Source organism: Canis lupus, chromosome 23 (genome assembly GCF_003254725.2).
Source record: "Canis lupus dingo isolate Sandy chromosome 23, ASM325472v2, whole genome shotgun sequence".
In the NCBI taxonomy this organism is placed as follows: Eukaryota; Metazoa; Chordata; class Mammalia; order Carnivora; family Canidae; genus Canis; species Canis lupus.
In genome coordinates this window covers 47,005,196-47,028,890 of record NC_064265.1, presented here as the reverse complement: position 1 = coordinate 47,028,890, position 23,695 = coordinate 47,005,196, and the positions used below count along the sequence as shown (strand labels likewise).

Genomic DNA, 23,695 nt, shown 5'->3' with positions numbered 1-23,695 from the left:
TCTCCATCAATTATTACTCTGTACCAGGTGGCACAGAAACCACAGTCACCCTGTGTCCTTCCTCTTTCTCTTTGGCTTCCATATTCAATCAATCACAAATCACACTTTGCCAGACTGCTATACTTTATATATTCCTTCCCATCCCTGTAGCAGCCATGAATATGCACCTCCCAGATCTCCAACTGTGTAGGAAGCAACATCAACTGACAAAGCTTGTTACTTCCCTCCTCGTTCCACCACTGCATTCATGCCAAGGCTATGTTTTCCATGAGCTATTCCTCCTTTTTAGCTTAGTTTTTTTTTTTTTTTTAACACTCTAAAGCCCTGGGAAAATAAAAGTCTTTTAATTTGCATTCGTTTTTATCAACGAGTCCTTTTAATTGAGATTTAATTGACATGTAACATTACATTGATTTTAGATGCACAACACAACAATTCAATCTTTTCATGCAATGTAGAATAATCATTGCAAGTGTAGTTATCATCCATCACCACACGGAATTATCTTTTTTCTTGTTATAAGAACCTTCAAGATCCACTCTCAACTATATTAACTATAGTCACTGTGTTGTACATCGTATCCCCAAGATTTATTTATTCTATGGCTGGAAGTTTATATCTTTCGGCCACCTTCACTCATTTTGCCCATCCAACTACCAATCTGTTCTCTGTATCTATGAGTTCTGTTTTGTTTTGGTTTTAGAGTCCATATATAAGTGAGGTCATATGGTATTTTTCCCTCTCTGTTTGACTTATTTCACCTGGCATAATGCCCTCGAGGTCCATAGGCCCATCTATGATCTGTATGGTCACAAATGGCAGGACTTCATTCTGTCTTATGCTTGAATAATATTCTATTCTATCCTCCTCTCTCTCTTTATCCATTCATCCATCTCTGAACATCTAGGTTGTCTAGATGTCTAATGTCTAATGTCTTAGTCATTGTAAAAATGCTTCAGTGAACATGAGGATGCAGATATCTTTTCATTTGCCTCAGATAAATACCCAGAAGTGGGATTGCTACACTGTACGGTTGTCCTACTGAGACCAGCCTAGGGAGGTGGGAATGGGAATTGGGTCTGGAGGAATGGGGGACCACTCTGTCTCCAGGCTGGACAAGAGGTCCTGGCTCTGCCTCACTTTCCTCTTATGGGACCTCAATCCCTCCTGCTCACTGGGCACACAAACCCCAAACCTTGCTGCCCTGATGCAGAGGTGAGGGCTAGGTATGTGAAGGCAGTGGACAGGGAGCCTCGGGGAGTTACGGAGCCTAGGGTAGGGCCCACAGTGTGGAGGCAGTGGCAGCTACCTGGGCAATTCATTCCTGGAAGCAATGACAACAGAGAGAGCCACACCTCCCAGGGCAATTGCAGTGCTCCATGGGATGGACCAGGAACCCTTTCCAGGACACTTGACTGGCCATGGGCTGGGGGAGTAGGCAGCATTTTCTGACATGTGGCAGTCTCTGAGCTCCTGGGCTGTGTGCTTCTTCACCAGCTCCATGGACTCTGTGTGTGGACCGTCCCAGCTTTAAGACCACCCTGAGGGTGGGGATGGCCTCTCTGTACTCACCTGGCTGGGTTGGCGCCTTGACGTTTCTGAAAAGTGCAGTGATCTTGCCCATTTCTCCTTCCCAGCGGGCCTTGTGGCAGCCCTTCTCCAGCCCAGTCCCAGAACAAGGGCCCATCACTCTACCTACCAGAAGGTGGCCCTCCTGCTACCTTCTGACCAGGCTCCCCACGCTCAACCCCACCCCCACCAAATAGTAAAATGAAGCCCATCTCTCCCTCACTACCCCTTACCCTCCCATGCAAAATGCAGACACCAAATAGCAAAATGCATGGCTTCTTTAACAGGCCACTTGGGCTTGGAGTCTCTGGTGGCCTGGCTGAAAGTCTCCTGGAACTCTGCTGGAGCCTGAGCCCTTCGGACCCTCTCCTCCTCGCCCTCTTCCCTTCACAGTGTCAAATGGTCCTTCCCACTTTCTCCCACTTTGTCCCCAGTAAGATTGTTTTTTTGCACGTTTCATCCATCCTGGCCCAGACTACTCGGGATCTTAATCCTGACAGTGATGTCTCATAACCAAGAACTGGTTTTCCTGTTTCTACTTTGGCCTTCACAGATACTCTTGACAGTGGCAACCAGAATATTCCATCTGGCCTCTGAAAGCACAAAGTCTTTACTGAGACCCATGAGGTCTCTGTGATCCCATTCCAGCCTCTCCAGCTTTCCCATTTACCTTGTATTTTAGACAATAATGACATGAATGTCTCATACTCACTTCCTCTGTGTTTAGTTACAGTGGCCTCTTCCTCCTGGGATGCCCTTTCCTCATCCTTCCCCAGATATTATGGCTTACCTGGTTGGCACCCCCTCCAGGAGAGCTTCCCACACCACCTGAAGCTAGATTTAGTGCTGGACCCCACCGATCACCCCATCCCCTACATGCTTCTAGGTCCTATATGTTAAGCTCCAGTACCTTTTTCCTCACCTGAACCATGACCTCCACCAGGGCAGGAGAGAGGCGTGCAACTCTGTAAGCACTCACGTAGCCCAGAGCAATCCTTCGATAAATATTTGTTCTTCAGCTGAAAGTGTTAGACTCTAGTGATTCGTTAATTTGCCATCTTTCGAAACTCTCAGAATACAAGAGAATCGATTAGTTTGTTCAAGGGTTTTGCAATTATGGGACGACAAGTGGTTTGCAATTTGGAAATTAATAAGGTGAAGCAGCAGCCTCCCAGAGTTTTTTTCATCTCACAATCATGGGGAACCTCCACCCACAGGGTCAGCCAGAGAAGAAAAGTAATATCAAATTAGGATCAGTCCATTTTCCATGAATAACAAGGCTGGAGGAAAAATTAAAATGTGGGTATAATGATTAAATTGAGGTCAAAACATGGTAGTGACCTAGTGTACTCACTCACCCCTAAATAGTCATGCTTGAAATAAGATTAGTAAATAAGTCCTGTCCTTTGGAGGTTTTTTTTTTTTTTTTAATGTAATGAGTAAGCATTTTAATATCTTTTTTTTATGTCTGTCTCAAAATATTGTAACCATTTATCCAGGTACACGGTGGGGATGCACTTGATATTGGCAAGTCAGATTAACTTAAAAAGATGCCCACATTCTGCTGACACATCGATCAACTCAGGTTAAAGAAACAGGATTAACAGATCTGGGGGCACCAAAAAACTCAGGCGATGATCACATCTTTGACTTAACACACTGAAGGACTGGATATTGTGTAACTCTGGAAGGCAAATAGTATTTTCTTTATATATATATTTTTTTTCTTCATTATATGAGTGTGATAAAGCTTTTAGAAAGTTGCATGGGGGATCCCTGGTGGCTCAGTGGTTTAGCGCCTGCCTTTGGCCCAGGGCGCGATCCTGGAGACCCGGGATCGAATCCCACGTCGGGCTCCCGGTGCATGGAGCCTGCTTCTCCCTCTGCCTGTGTCTCTGCCTCTCTCTCTCTCTCTGTGTGACTATCATAAATAAAAAATAAAATAAAATAAAAAAAGAAAGTTGCATGACATGGGAAAACTGTAAAGTTGGGACGATCTGTGTTCCGTAGACCCATCATCTTCTGGCTCTTTCTTCCCCATTGCTCCTTAGGGATCAGGGATGGTTCTCTATCTTTTCCATTGCAGTTTGCATAGTCTTCTGGGATTTAAATGATCAGTTTGAATTGTGGCTATTTGTTGACATCCGTCTTTCCAACACTTCTTTGTGTTCTCGGAGCACAAAGACTGATTCAGATTAAATGTATCATCCTCAGTCTCTACCACAGTGCACCGCCCAGATTAGCATTCTTTAAATTCTTACAGAAGAGAGAACAGGGGGAAAAAAATAGGTGAAGACAGGGTGGGAGAGAAGGATGGAGAGAGAGACAGAAGAAAAAATTGAAGTCATTTTCCCACGAAGTCTCCTAAAGCATTGAGATCTTATTAACTGTAAAATGGAAAATTTTTATCTCTTATTCACGGGCTGTTAATGAGCAGTGAACAGGTGGGAAAATTGTTTGTAGGGGGATGGAGTCGGGTTTCCCAGACTCTTTCAAGTCCCATGAGATGAAATAATCATCCAATATACCTTTTCTTAGGAGGGTTCTGCTGGGAGCTGAGGAGATGAAAATTATGATCAGAGCTCAGAGCCTTGTGAAATAATATGAAGGGGACGGGAAGGAAGAAAAAGAAACCAACTAATTGAAACAAGATAAATATATTAACACGCACTCAGACTGTAGGCGTATCTTCTGTACAAATCAATTTCTGCTGCAATTCTTATAATTTGTTCACAAATAAGTGGCTTGTGTGCCTCCTCTGCTCCGCTGTTGATGCTAATTAACACAGGCTGGAGGTGCCTGGGAAAAGGAATATATAAATAAAAACAGTTCAGCAGATGAGAGGGAAAGACATTTGCATGCAAGGCCACAGACTCTCAGTCTCAGACTTAGAAATCTTTGAAAGGAGGTAAAAATACCCTAAAGGTTGGTTCTCTCACCACAGACAGACTCCTCATAAGGATCTGTCCCTAAGGTATAGCACACATCCCACAATACCCCTTCCTACATCCTCCTCTCCCCAGATACTGAGTTTGGTAATCACAGCTTTTACTCAAGAAGGAAGGAAGTTTCATTAAACACACTCTAAATTCCTCTACTGGGTGGCACGGTGAGAGGGTCAGAGTGGGCTGTGGGATTGGAAAGAACCCCTTCTTGTCACCAGACTGGGTCTCAAAAAATCGAAAGCACTGAGATCCTCTCTATCTTTCTAGATTCTCAGGGGTTGGGTTGTTTTCAGGGCCTGAAAAAGCAGCATCCAATAGAATGTTCCAGAGCCGCATCGTCAACTGCAGCGAGGAGAACGATTTAATTAAAATCCAAGCAAACCCACGTTCACCCAGGGCTTGTTCCTTGCAGAACTTGGTACGGTGCACCGGGGGCCGGCCGGAGGGGACTAAAACTTGTTCCTCCCCTCCTGGTAAGAGAGGAGGAGAGGATTTGTGAATCTTCTCCGGGGAGATTCCGATGCATGAAAGATGATCCACCTGCCCCGTCAGGGAGGATAAAATAGGGATGAAGACGGAGGTAAAAGCAATCAGCCCTGCAAAGATAGAGCGAGAACAAAGAGTGCTTGCTTCGTGGCATCAGGAGGGAAGAAAAGAATGTTTCTGGGGGCGGGGGGCATTTCATGGAGCCCAAAGGATGAGTCTGCAAAAGGTGTGCGGCCCAGGTGAGGAACGCTAGGCCTCCTTCCCTCCTTTCAGGTCTGCTCCAATGCCACCTCCCTGGAGAGCAGCGACTTGTCCTCATCTCCCCAGTTAATGCAGTTGCCCTGCCAGCAGATTTCCCACAAGTATATATGGCCTAAGATATACTTAGTCGTCTTTTTCAATAAAAGTATAGATTCACCAGTTTTGATGAACCAGGGTGTCTTTTGGAGGGCAGGAGGGTGAGGAGATACCTACCTATTAAACAAATAGATTAATCCATCTCTCTCTCTGTGTCTCCCATGAATAAATTAAAAAAAATATTAAAAAAAATTTAAATGGAAAACTGTGCTATAAATAGGACGTAAATTGAGAGTGATGGCATCCCAGAAACGAGGTAGGGTTTTAGAGAATGGTGACCCCAAGATGATACTGAGAGGAGTTTTATTTATCAAAATCCTTTTCCGATTCTTCCCCAAAGCAACATACTTATTTTACCAACGTGGCAAGGTATTTTATAGAATTTTCAACTAACAGTGATAGTTAAAGTGCACGTTTTAGAGGACGCGTTAATATTCTGGATTGAGTAAACTCAGTCACTTACAGGGGCAGATGGTCTAAGGAGCAACGTAAGTGACTCAAAGGAAAGAAATAAAGGAAAAATAAAGGAAGTAATTTAAATCAAAAGTAACAAATGTTTACAAAAACAATTAGATTTTAAAACCCAGAAAATTTAAAGAGCCTCCTATAATCCTACCACTAAAATTACTTACCCGTGTAATCAAATCAGTTTTGAAAAAATGCTTTTTAAATACATAACACTCCATTATACGTTACTTAGTCATTTTCTAACGACTGAAACAAAGACTGTTCATTACAAAAAAATGCTGTCATTAACGTAATCACATGTATTTTTTTTCAATATCCAGATTACTTCTTAAGGGCAAAATGGTTTGAGTAATGAGCAGGGTAGTCGTATTACTATATTCAAAAGGAGCGTCGTTTTCATTTAATGCTATTCTCAATTACTTTGTGATGCAGTTAGAGAGCTTGGGAGACTTGTGGGAGGTGGGAACTAACGGCCCGGGCTGTATTCGGGGTCCTAGACGCCTGCGTTAGTCATTACACTGTGAGCCTGAGGCCCTGCATCCGGTCCCTGCGAGCCTAGCGCAGTGCCTGGCACATAGTGGGAGCCTCACTACAGTTTCTAGAGCTCAGTTCACACTAACGTCAGCATCTAAAATAAGCCTGTGACAAAAAACGATCTGGAAAGATTCTCTTGATAAACATACACGTATTAGGAACACGTTGTCTAAAGGCACATTTCTTAAGTGATGATTAAGGCATCCATTCTTGGGCCTGCAAATACTCTCAGGCGGGAACATTCAAATAATACTTAAGCCCAGACACGTCCAAACTGTCACCTTCGGGCTGACCTGACGTGGGGATGATGATCTGCGGTCCTGTCGTGCTGGAAAATGAAAGACAAGTTTTCGAGGTGAGTCAAAAAAGTACCTGATTCTGTTTTGGGGACGTTCACTGCACGTGCAGAAAGGAGCAGGGGCCGAGGGGAAGGCACAGCGAGGGGAGAGGAGGCTTCCCGACTCAGCAGGGAAGAGAACCGCAGGTAACACAGATCGACAGGGTGCACACCTGGCTCCTTGCAAAGGGAAGTGTCACCGAAACCCCGAGCTGGCAGCCAAAGGGCACGTGCGGGAGTCCGCGAAAGGCCGGGAGAAGAGCCGTGGCAGGTAACAGGTGCCCAGTGCGGGCCGCGCGCCAGGCCCTGCTCCAAGCACCTTGCGCAGATTCCCCCAAGAGTTGCCTCCACGGCAACCGGATCAGAAGGTCCCGGGGGGTAGGGACCGAGCATCAGCACTTTTTAAAAAATCTGTCGGATAATTCCCAACCTCAGCAAGGCCTGGGAACCACTCCCTGACCCCGTGAGGTGAGTATTCCTGTTAGGGTGTCCGTCTCACTAGGGTGGAAACTGAGTCACGGAGAAGGAAGGGACCGCAAAGGGTTGAAGGGTTTGAGAGATGAATCGGGGGGTCCGGCCCCAGAGCCCTTGATCTCAACCACCACAGACACTCCTGAGGGGAGCTTTATGGTCATTTCTAATGCGGAGCTTGGATTTCTGTGAATTTAAGGACATTTTCAACACAGGTCTTAAAAAACATGATAGGAGGTTCTAATCTCTTCCTACGTGGTTTGTTTCCTACCAGCATCGGTGATACTGGTCTCCCTGGGGGGTACCTGTCTTTACCATGCAAAAGGCCCCGGTTCCTTAGCCTCCCCCCACCCCAGATGTCACTACTTCTAGTGCTCTTTAGGGCCGCCCCCCTAAGTTCACAACCGGGAACTGGTTGCCTTGCGACAAAAAGGGGGCCCCGGGGGAACATACACTAAGGTGCTCTCTTCCTGAGACCCCATTCAGGGCCCAGATTTTTTGACTGTTAGTTTGTTAGATGCCAATTACTGTGGCTTCTTTTGCTCAGCCTCTGCCGCAGGCCTCCAGCTCCTCTTTCATCCTGAACGGAAAGTCACCCTAGATCCTGGGGCTTCGGGGAGGAGGGGGTGAGGGAGGGAGGGACGGAGGAAGGAGGGGGGTGGCGTCTAGGTTTTCTGCTTAACTTTCTCACTATAGGACTTCAGGCAAGAGGCTTGTAATTCCTTCCAGACTAATGGACTGTGGGCCATTCTAAGTGGGCTTTGGAGAGCTGCTTGGCTATAAATTTTTGGCTCCCTGGCACGTCGTTGCCCCAAATTTCAAGGATGTACTTCTGCCCAATGCTCGCTTATTTCTAGACCTCCAGAGCCACTATAGCTGCTGGTGTCGAAGTCTATGACGAACTCGATGTTGGCCTGTGACCCTATGCTGTCTGCATGGGCAATCTTGGTTGTAGCTCTCCTTGTCCAGGCAACTGCATTTCAGTTGCAATTTGGGGGGGGCAGGACTCAGGACCTAACTCCCTCCCCAGAACTGTGTATCTAGGGCCAAAACGGACTTAATCAACTTGGGCCTGAGGAGTCACACAGAGGCGGGACCCTCCTATGGAGATGTTTCCTTCCATGGCTGCTTTTTTAGGTCCAAGGAGACCCAACACGGCCGAGGCCCAGGAAGTGTCTGCGTGGGCTACAAGCTCCCTCCAGCGAGACTGTGCCCGGCAGGTGGAATCACGCAGGCCCACCTGAAGCTGAGCCGAAGCCGGGCCGAAGCCGGCCGCCGAGCTCTCGCAGGCTCCGAGGTCAGGGATTCCACACCCCCAGCTCCGCCAAGAGGCCAGTGGGACCGTTAGAGCTAACATAACAAGCCAGGGGCTTCCAACCACCGTGAATAAAGCTCCTGGTTGGTTTTCTGTCGAAAAAGAAAGTCTATGCTTTGTCGTTATTGAAACCCAGTTAGGGAGAGAGCGACTGATCACTCTGGCTTCAGGAAATCGTTTCTGAAAGACCTTTATCAGATCAGTAGTGGGAACAGATTTAATCTGTGTTCTTACCTGCTGCTATTTTTTTTTTTTTTTCTAAAATGGTAAATTCAAGAGCAGGCCGTGTTTCGTTCTAGTTCCCAACATCTAATTGGCAAAAGAAAAAAAAAATTGGATGAACAAAGAAAAAGTCCTTACAACAACAACAAAAAAGGGTTGAAATGAGGGGGGTCAGGTTCCTCAGAAGGCACACAGGGCAGGACCTGCCCTTGGTTGCCTGGGACCCGTGACGGGGGGCAGGTGGGGTTAAGACAGAGCACCTGAGGGTGACAGGCCTCCCGGGCAGGTGCCGGTGACTTTGAGGAGCATGGCAGTAGTGCTGGGGACAAGGAGAGTTCCCAAGCCCCAGGCCCAGGTCAGGCCCAGCACACATCTGGATTTCATTCTTCTGGGGTTGAGAGCACGCCAGACCTTTGGGAGAACCTACTGTCCAAGTCCTGGGGACTTTGGAAAGGGAGAGCTGTGGCCCAGTGTGGCCTCACGCCGCCACAGGCTAAGGAAGCTTCCAGATTTACCACCCGCCCCAAGTGCTGCTGGGGCCAAGGCCCCTTCTGGGGATGGTTGGGACCAACAGCAAGAATGACGAGCTGGTGGCTGGGCCAGTGCCGCCTCAAAGCCATTTCAAGGAGGCCCAGTGTTGTCCTGACAGATCGAGAGAACTCAAAACAAATCGCTCGACATTTAAATCTGTTTGACAGTTTTGGACCTCTCGGTGATGTCAATACAGTAGACTTTAAACATTTAAAGCCCAGACCTTCCAGGCTTTCAACAGTTTCCAAATCCTCGAGTAACAGGACAGCACCCTCGACTCTCCAGAACACAGAGCACCTCGAGATTAGGGTGCTGCCCCAGACTCATTCGAGAAGGGAGTGAAAGCAAGTAGAAAAGTCACAAAATCCTGCTGCTGAGCGTCCCACAGGTTGGACTACTTCCTGGGCGAAGGAAGCTCCATTCAGGGTGTGCCCCAGTGACATCCTAGGTGGCCACACGTCCCTGACCTCCGGAGGAATTCCCAAGTGAGAACTCTGTGAGTGTCAAGGGCCTGTAAGGAAAGCGCAGCTCTAGCAGATGATTTTGCTCCCCAGATAAGAAACTAATGACGTCTCAGATGGGGTCCCCTCCTGCGAGCTGAGGACCCCTGGTGGTCCCCACACTAATAGCTCCCCTGGGACAGTAAGTGCTGTCTGGAAAAGGAATATAGGAAACACCCTTTTTCTGTTGTGATTAATAGGATACAGGATCGCTTAAAGCATTTAAAATGTGACAATGGCTGTTCGTTTACTATAATCCGTTTTCAGTTCAAAGATACCCAAAATACTTACGACTATTGGAGAGAGTTGGATGTCACCCAAGATTGCAAACTCCTGCTGTAGATACTTCTCTCCAGGCCAGCTACTCTATGTTTTGTTAAGTGGCCCTGGAATAGTTGGGTCCACTGAGAATAACAGAAACGTTCTCTAGAACTCAAATAGTAACAGAATTGTATTAATTATGAATAATATACTTACTTTCATCGCAGTAAGTTTTAGAGAAAGAAAACAACCTGCAACCCCCCCCCCCCCCGCCCCTCCAAGATCTACAAAGGAGCATTTGCAGCCTTTGGCCAAATATGAACTGGCCATCACCTAAAATGGCCCTGAATGAACAAATGAGCCAATTTCCTCGTATGGGAACTTTGGCTTTCGCTGGCTCTTAGTGGAAATGGCAAAATGCAAAGGTATATGGGATCCTACACCTTCATTTCAACCAAAATTTTAAGTCATTGTTTAAAAAATTCAAACACACACACACACATACACACAAGTGACGGCACGGCCTGGCTCAGCTGTATGTGTGCGACCTCTTTGATCCCCTGAATCAATGATTATTTCATTACTGAAATGTTCCCTTAGATGGCCAGGCTTCCAGGGTTAGCCTCCTGGGGAAGTCCAACGCAAAACAGCTCTTTGCCACAAAGACAGTGCTCTGGAACTGATAGAAGAGAATCCGCCCCCCCCCTTTTACTCAAAATAATATTGGAGAGCATATAAGAGCATCATGCAAGGGGTGGGCAAGACTTTTCAGAAAATACCGGGCAAACGCCACACGATTCAGATTCTCACTCTTAGTACCAAAGGAGAATTAGTGAGAAAAATAGCGAATGTCTTCCTCACAATCAGTTAAAACCAGATAATGAATTTTCCTATCAATACGGTCCGAAAGACAGGCAGGCACGGATACTCGAAACGCGCAAAAAAATAATTTACTCTCCAGTCTCAGATACACAAATATACTTAAGAAAGAGAAGTTTTATTAGGGCAATTTCACTTTATTTTTCCATACAGCAAAGTCAACTATCGCAGTAATAATAAAATAAGCATAAAACAAATTGCAGCCCAAGACAAAATACATAATTTTAAGCAACTACAAGCAGAAAGTAAGTTGTGATTACATAATAGTAAAACCAAGCACATCTGTCCTTTCAGCAGATGAAGGCTGTAGGGTTGCGGATAAGTGCAACATGATAACCAGCTGGAGTGAAGGCTGGATACACTAATTCATTAAACGAGTGCCCATTATCACATTTGCTTTTTTGAGTGCTCGAGTTGAAAATTAAAACCGTGAAATTTGAACTGTGTTTTATTTTTTCACCTGCTGAAAGAACAGGATCCTACGGCAATTAAAAAACAATCACATAACAACTATAGCTACGGTGTGCTGTTTGGTTTGCCTGTTTATGGTTTAAATTTTGTGAAAGTCAATACTTGTTTTGAAGATTTTTTTTTTTGTGAACAATAAACCACTGAAATTGGCAGAAACTGATTTGTATAATATATGTCCTTAGTATAGTTCTTTCTCTCTTGCTTTTTTTTTTTTTCCGTTGAAGTTTTAAACATGCAGTAGTTTTGAAAAATGTACGGAATATCTGATCCATGATTTCACCTTAATGGTTGAAGTACCTGCTATTTTTGGTAATGATCTTCAGGCAGATTTGGCCCAATGGAGTTTTTGTCAGTCATGAGATCTCGGAAGGATGGCATATCTTTCCAGCTGAAAAAATCCTGGCAAACTACAAGCTGTCCACAATAAAGCAAAGCAACATGTTTGAAGGGGTATGGAGTGCTAACTCTGTGCCACTTTTGCAAGCAATTTTGCTCAGTCTGTCATTTTATTAGCCTTAACAAAACTCCTTGTAATTATAGACGTTTTTATTCAAAATAAGATCTTACTATTATACAGGTTTCTCTCTTTTGACTATATACAGAAGTGCAAAAAGTCAACCTTCTCTCTAGACGTTCCAACATGCTAAATTGCAGCATAATCAACCCTCAAGAGTTTGCACACGCGCTATAATTCTCATTACGTAAACTTTGAGTATTTGGATTATCAACAAAAAGTCCCTTGTTCTATTTATTGATTATGCAGCTTATTTATAACAAGGCCTGATATTCAGGGATTTCAAAAATATTAAACAATACTTTAACATTTGAAATGGATACAGTAGAAAATAAATTTTATTCTAATATCTAGGATCTAGATCTTCTTATAATAACTAATTACAAACAAAATAAATCATCAAAATATTACTCAATTGTCTGCCAGGATTGTTGCGATAGCAACAACTTAACTTCTTACTTAGCAATGATTATATATTTATAAGATATCCATATAAAAGATCTTTGTTCTTTTTAATGAAAACTAGACAAGAACTAACAATGACTGACATTCTTACACTTTAATATTAAATCAGTAAAATATAAATCATTTAGTTAACAATAATACGAATATTCGTATGACACTACATGTAATTTAAAACTGAGTATGTTATGAAGGAAAAACTACTTTAATTTTTTTTGTATTTTGAAAAATTCATCGGTAAAATCTAATAAAACAATAGTCTATAAACTGAAATGGTATTCAATTGTTAATAGAAAATGAAATCTAATAAATGTAGGAAATGAAAAACTACATTTTAACAAGAAAAATAAGTAATATTCTATAATGTAACTAACTACAATAACATGTGAAGTCACCATTACTCTCTTAACATGATTGAAATTACATTGGTATGGGTTCCAACCCGTAATGTAATAATCTAAGGCTTTAATAGATGTACAGTACAATCAGTAAAATCAACACATCAGTCTTATATTAGAAAGCATCTCTCTCAAGCATAAAAACTTGCAGTAAACTTGGAAGTATGGAAAGTTCTATAACTGAACTTTCGCTTCTCCCATTCCATACTATAACTACCAGTGACCTGGCCCCTACTTCAGCAATTTTTAGAACTGCTGAACAGAGCAAAAATATCCTTTACTAGCTGCAACATCCAAACCACAAAAAAGGAATTCCTTTGGATGAATCCATTCTTAAAAACTGAATGCACATCTATTTTTTTTTTAATTTTGTAAAAGGCTTTCTAAGGCTATAAGCAGTTAATCTGAACAAAACAAAACAAAACAAATCACATATAAAATTCACCCATGTACTTAACCCACCCAATTACTAGGTTAATTAAACATTTCCCATTTTCATATTTTGGTTTATCATGCATCTGATGACAGTGCTGCTTTCTTCTTTGTTTAGAGTCACTATTTTAAATGTGACTGTGATGAAGCATTTAAGCAAATGTGAAACCATTTTTGCAAAGCATTTATAGTCTTTTGACTTTTGACAGAGCTATAAATAGAAGCAAAATAATTTCCTCAAACATTTTTCTTTTGTTATCGTGTCTCAGAAATGGCATATCCCTTTTGAATAACATGTTATACAGTATAGTATGCATAAATATTACACTACAATGCATTAAAATAATTTTATATATATATCTATTATATATATCTCCAGTATGTGTGAGTTTATCTGTATCGAGAGTTTGTGTTGTGCTGTCTATTGTTACCGTAGAGTTAAATTGGCCATTTCTGAGACAGCTTTGGTTTCAAAAAAAAAAAAAAAAGATGATAAAGAAAAAGAAAGAAAAAGAAAAAAAAAGAATGGTGCCCTTTGACTGATTAGTACTAGCAAATAAGCAACAAAATGTGGCTCTGAAAACAATAACACTGAAGAAATAATACTCTAATTTGATGTACAGTCTATGGCACTTCATGAGAATCCTTAACAACATGGTACTTAAAGCCATGATGTGCTTTAAAAGATACACAGTTGTGGTTTTGCTTGGCACATTCATCTCTGTCAGATCCCTCCCTCACCACATCTTAAAATCTATTACATTAAAAATATTACTCTTAAACAAAAATGACTGTGCATGCACGCTCTCATCTATAATGGCAATTTTAAATACAAGGTGCACCTTTGTTATTTGTAAACCTTGAAAGAAATAAACTTATTTTTAAAAAATTATATCTTGGTCTACAGACGTACCAATACATAATAGAATCATGGTTACACCATAGTCTGTCTTTTCCAGATGGCATGAATAGATAGGAAACGAATTAGGTATGCATGTTTTAATGCATAACTCTGTGCTAGAAAAGAAAGACAATGTTGTTCTTTTAGACAGGAGTATCACCTCAGCACAAATATCAATTAAATGTACAAAGTGTATAGGCAACAGTGTGCAGTGGATTTCCATGTTGTCTTTTCTTCTGGGTAACATGCAATATGTGGATGTCTTGTGGCTGAGGGGTTTTTGTGTGTGTTGCTTGACGGTATATACAATATGGCTAATGACCTCGTCCTTTACTCTAACCAAGCACACTGTCCTTTCCTCTTTAGTATGATCTACAAGGGAAAAAAGAGATAATCTTTGTTAAAACAGACAATAAAGCAGTTTCCAGGACATACTTACTATGAAAATCGCATTTCTTGATTTAAAGTACACGTTATGTCGTTGTATCTTCCCATAAAAACAACAACAACAACAACAACAACAAAGGCTTCACAAGTGCAAGTGGACCTAAATGTACAGCTCTAAGAGAATGGAAGGACATGCACGGCTTAATAAAACTGGGGAAAAATAAAATAAAATAAAAAAATAAAATAAAATAATAAATAAAATAAAATAAATAAAATAAATAAAAATAAATAAAATAATAAAATAAAATAAAACAGAATAAAATAAAATAAATAAAATAAAATAAATAAAATAATAAAATAAAATAAAATAATAAATAAATAAAAATAAAATAAATAAAATTAAAATAAATAAAATAAAATAAAATAATAAAATAAAATAAAATAAAAGAAATAAATAAAGCAAGCAAGCAAGATGGGGGCTCTGCTCAAATGTCACCCTGTACTGAGCTCAAGGTACAATCTGCAAAATCGAGGGGCATAACGTGGTGGCAGAGTCAGTGGGGGCCAGAATTTGAGCTCACTTTAATTCATCTCTTTTATGGTTTAACAGGTTTCAAGAGTAATGATTCGGCCCCACAAAATGAAAATCCATGCAACTTAAGTCCTATTAAACACAACTCCTCATATTTGGGTGCTTAGCCGGTGTGTGTTTGGGGAAAAATGATACTCTAAGTAACTGTTTTGGATCATTTAAAGTTTGGGATCTTTTTCCCCCCTAAATCCAAGAAACATTAAGAGTCTAAGAACATTAAGAGCCTAAGCTTCAATCAATACAGACACATCCACTTGCTTGCTAATTGATAAACTAATGGCCATTTGGTATCATTTTTTTTTCAACCTGGATTATTGCTCAGAAATAAACACAGTTACATGTATACATACCAAGCGTACCCAATTGACTACAAAAGCTTGAAGTAGATCTTTTTTAAACCTGTCAAAAGGAGGACTTTCCTTCCAAACCTACATAACTACAAAGTAATGTGCTTATTAAAAAATGTGGCTCTCGTTCAGGATGATTATCAGATTACAGAGAAAGCTTATGAAGTAGACAAAAATCATTTTCAGTAATTTAATTCACGATTACAGCATGTCTTTGGTAGCTACTTCTGGGATGGCTCTCAAATATCGTCTATCCTCTTCTCCTGCATGGGCTCAACCTTTGCACAGTTATTGCTGTGGATTATTATCCACAAGGGTCTCAGAAACTGGTTCTCGGCTACCACGCCCTCACTTGGCACAGTGTCCCTTCTCAAAGGCCCTCACTCCGCCCTTCTCTCTATCGCAACCATCATTGCTCCCAATTCACTTATTTTCAGACTCTGCTGGAAAAAAAAAATTGCTCCTTCATCTTTGCTCCAAGAGAAATTTGTTCAAACTTATTTTAATAAAGTGTGCTAAAATGTCCATCTTTTATCCCATTGTCTATTCATCTTGATCTCACTGACATGGGAGCACATAGTAACACACAGTACCAAAAAAAAAAAAAAAAAGTCATTGGTAAATGTGTTCAGATACATGAAAGGAAGCAACAAAGAAGGATCGCCCATCTTATGGCCAGGTTCAGTTTTTAAACGTGGTGGCTCTTTTTAAATATAAGAAATAGGGGATCCCCGTGTGGCTCAGCAGTTTAGTGCCTGCTTTCGGCCCAGGGCAAGGTCCTGGGGTCCCGGGATCGAGTCCCACATCAGGCTCCCTGCATGGAGCCTGCTTCTCCCTCTGCCTCTCTCTCTCTCTCTCACTGTCTTCTCATGAATAAGTAAATAAAATCTTTTAAAAAGATAAATATAAGAAATATTCTGAGTATATATATGATAGCCTGAATGCACACATTCTGAATATAAGATCACCTCTAAGGAAGGATGAAAAATGGCCCCCTAAGTCAACGTGTTTGAAGGAAAAGCAGAAGACTTTCAAATTATCTCTGAGCAATGGCAACATTTTCAGAACTGTGCAATCCTCTAAGGCAACTGACTACCCTGAAGTACCTGAAACTCACTTGGATGCACAGATGTACGTGCATGCACATACGTGAGTGTGTGTATATACTTATTTAAAGTCCAACTCTTTATATCTGGATGACCCTGTGTGTGGGGGGAGGCAGGTACATGTTCTCATTTAGGATTTAGAAAAAAAAATAAAATAAAATAAACGATGACCTACACCAGGGCTCAGCAAACTCCTACCTGCTGCCTAGTTTTATAAATAAAGTTTTATTGGGTGACAGCCACAGCCTTTCATTTATATGCCACATCCAGCCACTCCGTGCTCAGTGGCTGAGCTGCAGCAGGAAAGAGTGGAAACAGAAGCCATATGGTCCACACGGCCACAAATATTTACTATCTGGGCTTTTCAGAAAAAGTTTGCCAACCCCTGATCTAGGCCACCTATTTAGTTTTAAATCACATTTTTTTTTTCTCACACTTGTGTTTATTTCTAATACGAACTAAAAGCAAAATTTATTTTCCCTAAGTATTATGTATATTTAAGTGATATTAACATGTCTACTGTAAATGTGTGTAATAAAATTCCTTATAAGCCGTTTTAAGATAAAAATGGGAGATCTTCCTTATTCTGCTCAGAACCTTCAGTACTGTAACATATGCTGGGTTATAAACATATTCATTCATCTGAGCTTTGTTTAATTCGCTTGTACATTCTACTTATAGAACCGAGCCAGTCTCTAGGCAGGTGTTCAATAAATATTTGATGATACAGAATTTTAAAAATAATAAAAATAAAATAAAATACATATTTTCTCTGAAGTTTTGCAAAATTTTCTCAAGTGCATCATACAAATGTTATCTTAAAAAAGAAACACTACAAGTACACACTATATATGACATAATGAACTTACTGTTTAGTGATGAAAATTCTACATCTGGGTAACATACTTGTGGCTAGTCAGATGTTCGGCAGATATTATGGGTATCTAGCAAATAAAAAATTATTTGATGAATGATCCATGCAAGCAAGCCAACAACCAAGAGATGAAAACATTTTAATATTAAGTTTTTTTTTTTTTTAAGAAAAGTGAAATTCAGCTGTGAGGTGACAGTCCTTATCTGGCCAACATAACAATAAGTTAATATAAACTTAATGTCCAAGTAGCAACTCATTGTTTAAAACCTTTGTGTTAAAGACTATTCTATAAAAGTTATCAGTTTTTAGGAAGTAAGAGAAGTAAAACTACCAAAATTTCATGCACAGCAGTAATTGAAAGAAGCCCTTTTTGTTGGCCTACACACACACACACACCTGTGGTTTCGGTTTTTTTAGTAATCCAGAAATCAAAGTAGGAAATGCCTTGCCTATTTTTGTGCAACCAATTTCTAACATTTTCGTTCAACTTACGGTTCCCTAACTTTTTTTCTCTTTTTTTCCAAATTAAAAATACCAAGGTAAAGATTTTAAAGGAGCATTTCAAAGGAACCAGATAAGAGCACAGGTTCATTTCAAAACATATTTCTGAATCTGGATTGCACATTTTATCATATTATAAATGGGCAAGAGAATTAAAAAAAAACTTGAGGAAAAAATATAGTAAGAAATCAATACAGAGGTGCCTTATTGCAATGGTCCCCAAAGCAATGAACTTCCAATTTGTAGCCAGATTTTCCTCCAACCCAGAATTATGGCTGCTAACCTGGGAGAAGGCTGCACGGTAGAGTGAGACCGTCAGAGGAGTGAAAAGGGTTCTAACACGAGTGGATCCACTTCTTGGCCGTGTTACTTTGAGCCAAGCACTTAATTACTCTATGGTTAACAGTTTCTTCATCTATAAAATGGCACTGATCCCATCTCGGCAAGGTTGATGGGCGAAGAGGGAAATCACATACATGAAGGCATTTTGTTGCTGTTGTTTCAATTTAGATGTCCTAGACTAATCCAACATATTACAATTCTGCAGTCTGGAGTGTAAATTAATATGTCTCTATTTTATTTCCATTTCTCAGCTGACATCTTTACACAGTTTTACAGCATTGGCAAATGGCACGAAAATGTGCTCCAAGCATAATGAAGCTTCTCATACCATTTTTCCTGCTGCTGCAGGACAGGATGTTGCACCCAACAGTGTAGAAGCATCAAGGATGGGGCTGTCGAAACATACCAAGGACCTTCAACACCAATCGATGCAGATGAAGGGCCAGCTATAAACTTCTGCATGCATGCAGGCTGCATTTTGTGGCATCAGCTATTTCCAGCATTGCTAATATACTGTAGGCATATACATATGTATGTATATGTAGATATAATATATGTGTGTATATATATATCCATTTCCCTTTTCTTTCTTTTGGTTGTAAAACAGTATGAAGACCCAAGATTATGCATGAAATGGTCACAGCACAATGCAAAAAGTAAAGTGTCCCCTACAACCCAGGTGGCCCAGGGCATGTTGAAATTTGCTTTGCTATAGTTCTGCTTACACCAGCAATTCTGTAGTCATACATGGTACACGCACAGAGCTCAGCATCATTGATTTGCACCACAAATGGACTGCATTGAATCCATTAAGAAATTTCTGCCATAGATTACTTACTAACATGCCACATATGCACAATCTAGTATTCTTGTAAATGAGTCTGATGTGTTAGCATAAATCCAGGGCTATTTTGACAAGCTTCAGAAAAACTAATGATTCTTTGCCAAGAAATGTTTAAAGCTTGTCTGAAACTTTAAAATACGCCCATTTTGGCATGCTGCTTTTGAAAGTTTTTAATGGCTGCACTAATAGCTTACAGTTCTTCAACAGTACATGGTGTACCGCAGAAACCAGGGTGGCTACCTCTCGCAGCAGTTAACCACAGATTCAGATGGCACTTAACTGGCCTTCTCTTCCCAAGGGGCCACGTGTTGATTCCCATCTGATACTGGTTCTTTGGCCTCATTTGGCTACAGTGAGCCTTAGTCTGTGGTTATCTGAAATTTGACTTGGCTCTAAACCTTACTGAACTTTGCTTTCGTAACGAACGTGCCTATACGTTGAAGTCAAAGCCGACTTCACGTAAGTTTGACTTTGAGTCAACTGTTATTTTCTAAAGCACAACTCAAAATAGGATCAGAGAGCAGTTGAATCAATGTCGGTTTTTAACTTTTAAATATTTTAATAATAATTTTCTTTTGAGCAGTCATTCCTGTACATCATAAAATTCAAATTTCTGAAACCGGCCCCATTTCCTTATGAGTAATCTGTGAAACTGTTACTCTACAAACTTGTATGGAACACCGAATGACTCAATTTACCATATTACCTCTTTTCCTTTATAGCTCTCCAAAACCTATGCTGGCTAATTATAGCAATAAGAGCGCATAGGTTTTTGTTTTGTTTTGTTTTGTTTGTTTTGCATGTGTATGTGTTTTGTTGAAAGCATTGAGCATCAAACCTGGACACCAACCTAATTTATTCTGAATATACAATCTGCTTATCAAATGAAACTGTAATGAATTTATAACGAACTCTATTTACAAGACTGGTCATTTGTGGCATATATGACATGTTTAAACATTTTGCTTTTTATGTTAAGAATTTAGGCGAGAACTAAGAAATTGTATATAGCAGATGGTTCTAATAAAAACCTACAATTACCTGCATTTTTGGTTGGTCAAAATACCTGCACGATTGAGACCAAATGAGAATTGCTTGTGTAAATATCATTTTAGTAGCTTTAGAAATGGAGCCGCGACAACTTTGGAGCACTTATAAATGGCATAAAAGCATTCTGCTGCTCATCATAGAGAGAATGTGTAGGCCAACAAGAGGTATCTTTGAAACCCCATGCTATTAAAGCACCCACTACAGCCCTCACGTACACACGACTCCCACTGACCTCAATGGGAAATCCACGTGCGTAAGGGCTGTTGGATCGAGCCCTATTAGAGTTGGTTTTTAAGAAACAAAGCTGTAAATTAGCAAACCTGGTTGGCTGTGGCTGTTGCAGCGAAGGGAACACTTGTGGCAGATGTTGTTGCTGCGGACACAGTGGCTGGCGTAGCACCGTGCACCATGGGAACTTTCGGAGGGAAAATCATATAAGCAAACATACAGAAGAGTGTAGCAATATGGAAACCATGGCAACATGGAGGAGATAATTGGGCATGGTATTTATCACAGCAATAAGCCATGTGACGGGACATCATCACCAGCGAGTGACATGCAATCACAGCGCAAAGCAGGACAACATTCCAAGGAGAGAAGGGGAAAGGGGATGAAAGAGAAAAAAAAGGGGAAAAAAAGCTTGTTACCATCAAATCAAGAAAATTGACACAACAGGCTTAATTTGCTACGTCAAAAACAAGAATTTCATATAGTGTTCATAGTCAGACATTCAAAATCTACGTCAAAATACAGGCTATTTACTTCATTTATACAGTTATCTGTTTGAACGTATTTTTCTTATTTATTATTATAAAAATACACAAATATATTACTTTTATGATACAGATTTTTCTTTTTTTACACACCAGAACTCATAGTCCAATCAAAATCCACCAAAGGTGACTAAAGGAAACTTGTGTGTAAAGAAAACATTTATGTGAGTCCATGTCAATTAAATAGAAAATGGCATTTAATTGACAGGTGTTAGTAAAAGGGAAATGGACTTGCCCAATAGATATAAGTTAAACTTAGCAGTGGATTTTGAGGGGCTGTGAGGTGCACCATAGGTTTAAGATAATCAAGAAACAAAGCTGGCACCTACCAACACTTGTAGCGGGTGTCATGCACAATATTGAGCCTGCCCATCATGCATTGCAACAGGAAGGTGGATTTGAAAAGGGAAAAGAATTAAAACATCCCATCACACGTGTAATTAGGAAATTCATTTGAACAAAGAAGAAAAATTGTTATTATGGGAACAGTGGCATGTAACTGTCAGCACAATCAAATCATACAATAGCACAGTGATCAATTAGAACTAGTCTCAAGTGAAGAATAAAAGCCAGTTTAACTGTGTGCTGGTACACTTTGTTTCTCCTAATTGCTGCCTATAAATAAAAGTATTTGGGGGAAAAGTTTGCTTAATTCTTTTAAAAATAATATTGTTAATTTGTTTTGTTTTAATCTGGTTCCTAGCCATCTGGCGGCTTTGCTATTTCTGACTTCAACATAAGACTATATGAACATTTTCTTTATATTGAGCACATGTTCAATAATCAGAGAAATTATTTATTATTAAAATGCTAGGTAATCCAATGCACAAAACTGGCTTAACAATGTAATAAAACCAAAACACTCATTGTCATTCCCTTGGTTTTATCTCCCTGTTCACTGTAGCAGCAACCACACAGACACGGAAGGGGTTGTGATCATCCATCCATACAGGAATTTTATTTGGAGGGATACCAAACAATAAATTATGCATAAAGAGAAAGTGAAACTTCTACATCGCTTTTGTTTGGAATTTAAATGTAGGAAGAACATTTAGAGGGGATATACGTGTAGGTCTCAAATTGGTTTGCTTAATAGGTATCTGAGGAGACAGACTGGTTTTTTCACTGCGGGTTTAGACCTTCAGGACTTCTTGGAATAGCAAATATTCTAGAAAATGTCATGTGCAAGAAATCATTGACTGGACTTCAATTAAAAACCCTGAATGGGACAAAATGAAGATATATACATTGCATATGGGGGGTTAACTGTGATGTCTCGATTGTTCCAACCACGATGTTAAAATATTATGTATACAGTCCCTGTTCTCTTTTACATATAAACATTGCGAAATAGATTTTTTTTTTTTTTTTAACCAAGTACAGGGCGCTTCCCACATAAAGAACTACTGTTCTTTCTATGAGATTATTTTAGATTTCTAGGTTTTAAAATATCAAATGATTTTATATTTCTATCTAGATCTTGGCACATCCTATTTAAACACTAGCAGCATCTGGGATGAACATTTGTTAGAAAAATATCTGCCAATTGAGCCTTGTCAGAGATGGCCCTACAAAACAAAGCTGCCATTGAGAAACACGGATTACCAAACTGGCATCCCTGTAACAGCTGCAATTAGTCTGTTATCACAATTAGACCCTGGGCACAATGATCAGTGATTAAACTCGGGGAAGGGGCTAGGGAGGCATCCTCTCAGGTGGAGTAATATCATCCTGACAGGCATTCTTTTTTTTTTTTTTTTAAGACACTTGAAGATCTCTATCATTTGCTACTACTATTGAGTCAAAGACTTGTAAAAGACAACAACAGAAACAGACCAGTAACAACAAAGACGTTAATTTGAGACAGTAGAGCAAGCGAAATTTAATCCTGGGTCTAGATCCTGTGAAATCATTATCCTCTCAAGGTGGGGCAAGAGGACTGGGAGAGAGAGGATGGAAAGATGAATGAAGAACAATACTGTGGTATTCAAGGATTTAAGGCCAGTTTAAATACTGTCCAGGTTATATGTTTTAAATTTACTATTTATTATGATGCTGCAATTTGCCTATTATATTTCATCCCATGCATAATGTAGCCTGCACATGCTGAAAGTGAGTTAACTCTCCTCTCTGTCTGAAGCTGCTATGGTTTGAGTTTTAGTTTGAGTTATCTTCCTCGTTACCATTATAACCAGTGCACACAGTTTTGAGAGGGATTGGCAGCAAATAAACATAAGGCAGCAATGAAAATACTAGCCAGGTGCAATAACGCACAAAAATGAAGACATAATGCTGTAGGACCCACTTACCAAAACCAAAAATCACTTTGAAATGACCATAATATCCATCTTTACATCAAATGGGTTGATTTACTAATAGTGATGCACGAATAGCCAATTGAAATTTTTTCTCTTAATTTTCAACACGAGGCAGATTTTAAGTGAACGTATTTGCCAATTTCAAATTTCCCCTGATATTTGCATGGCAGACTGATGTGTTTTCTGAGGACTGCAATACTGTTGGAAGATGCAGGAGGAACAAGTGGGAAGGTAATTTAAAAAACACGACGCCTGCACAGTTAAAAATACCTCAAGGAGAAGGGAAAGAGGTAGAAGAGAGAAAAAGGGAGTCTAACGGAGATTTGGTTGGAGGTCTGAATTTGGATGTGATAATTCAAGCCTATTTAAGATTAGAAGTATAAAGCTGATGTAAGGTCTTCCAAAATGTGTATCCTTGAGGCCTAAACTTGTGTCATTTAGAGCTAAAAGTTCACAACACAGCAAGAGCTTCATACAGTTCCTTGCTGTTTCTATTCAGTGTTTTGAA

The 23,695-nt window shown here is 40.4% G+C and overlaps 1 protein-coding gene across 50 annotated transcripts in view; it reads right to left on the bottom strand.

Annotated features, from left to right (window-relative positions):
- Positions 1–10,972: 10,972 nt before the first annotated feature.
- Positions 10,973–23,695, bottom strand: part of MBNL1 (muscleblind like splicing regulator 1) — a 276,932-nt gene continuing 264,209 nt past the window's right edge. For 32 of the 50 annotated variants that reach the window (XM_049099964.1, XM_049099963.1, XM_049099987.1 and 29 more), the window contains 4 exons: positions 21,199–21,234; positions 20,417–20,511; positions 17,355–17,429; positions 10,973–14,425 (listed from right to left, as the gene is read on the bottom strand). In XM_049099964.1, coding sequence (XP_048955921.1) covers positions 17,373–17,429; positions 20,417–20,511; positions 21,199–21,234 — 188 coding nt within the window. In that variant the 3' untranslated portion in view covers positions 10,973–14,425; positions 17,355–17,372. Of the gene's footprint in view, positions 14,426–17,354; positions 17,430–18,530; positions 18,595–20,416; positions 20,512–21,198; positions 21,235–23,695 lie in introns of all 50 variants that reach the window. The other 18 variants (XM_049099984.1, XM_049099997.1, XM_035705055.2 and 15 more) reach the window with 5 other exon arrangements.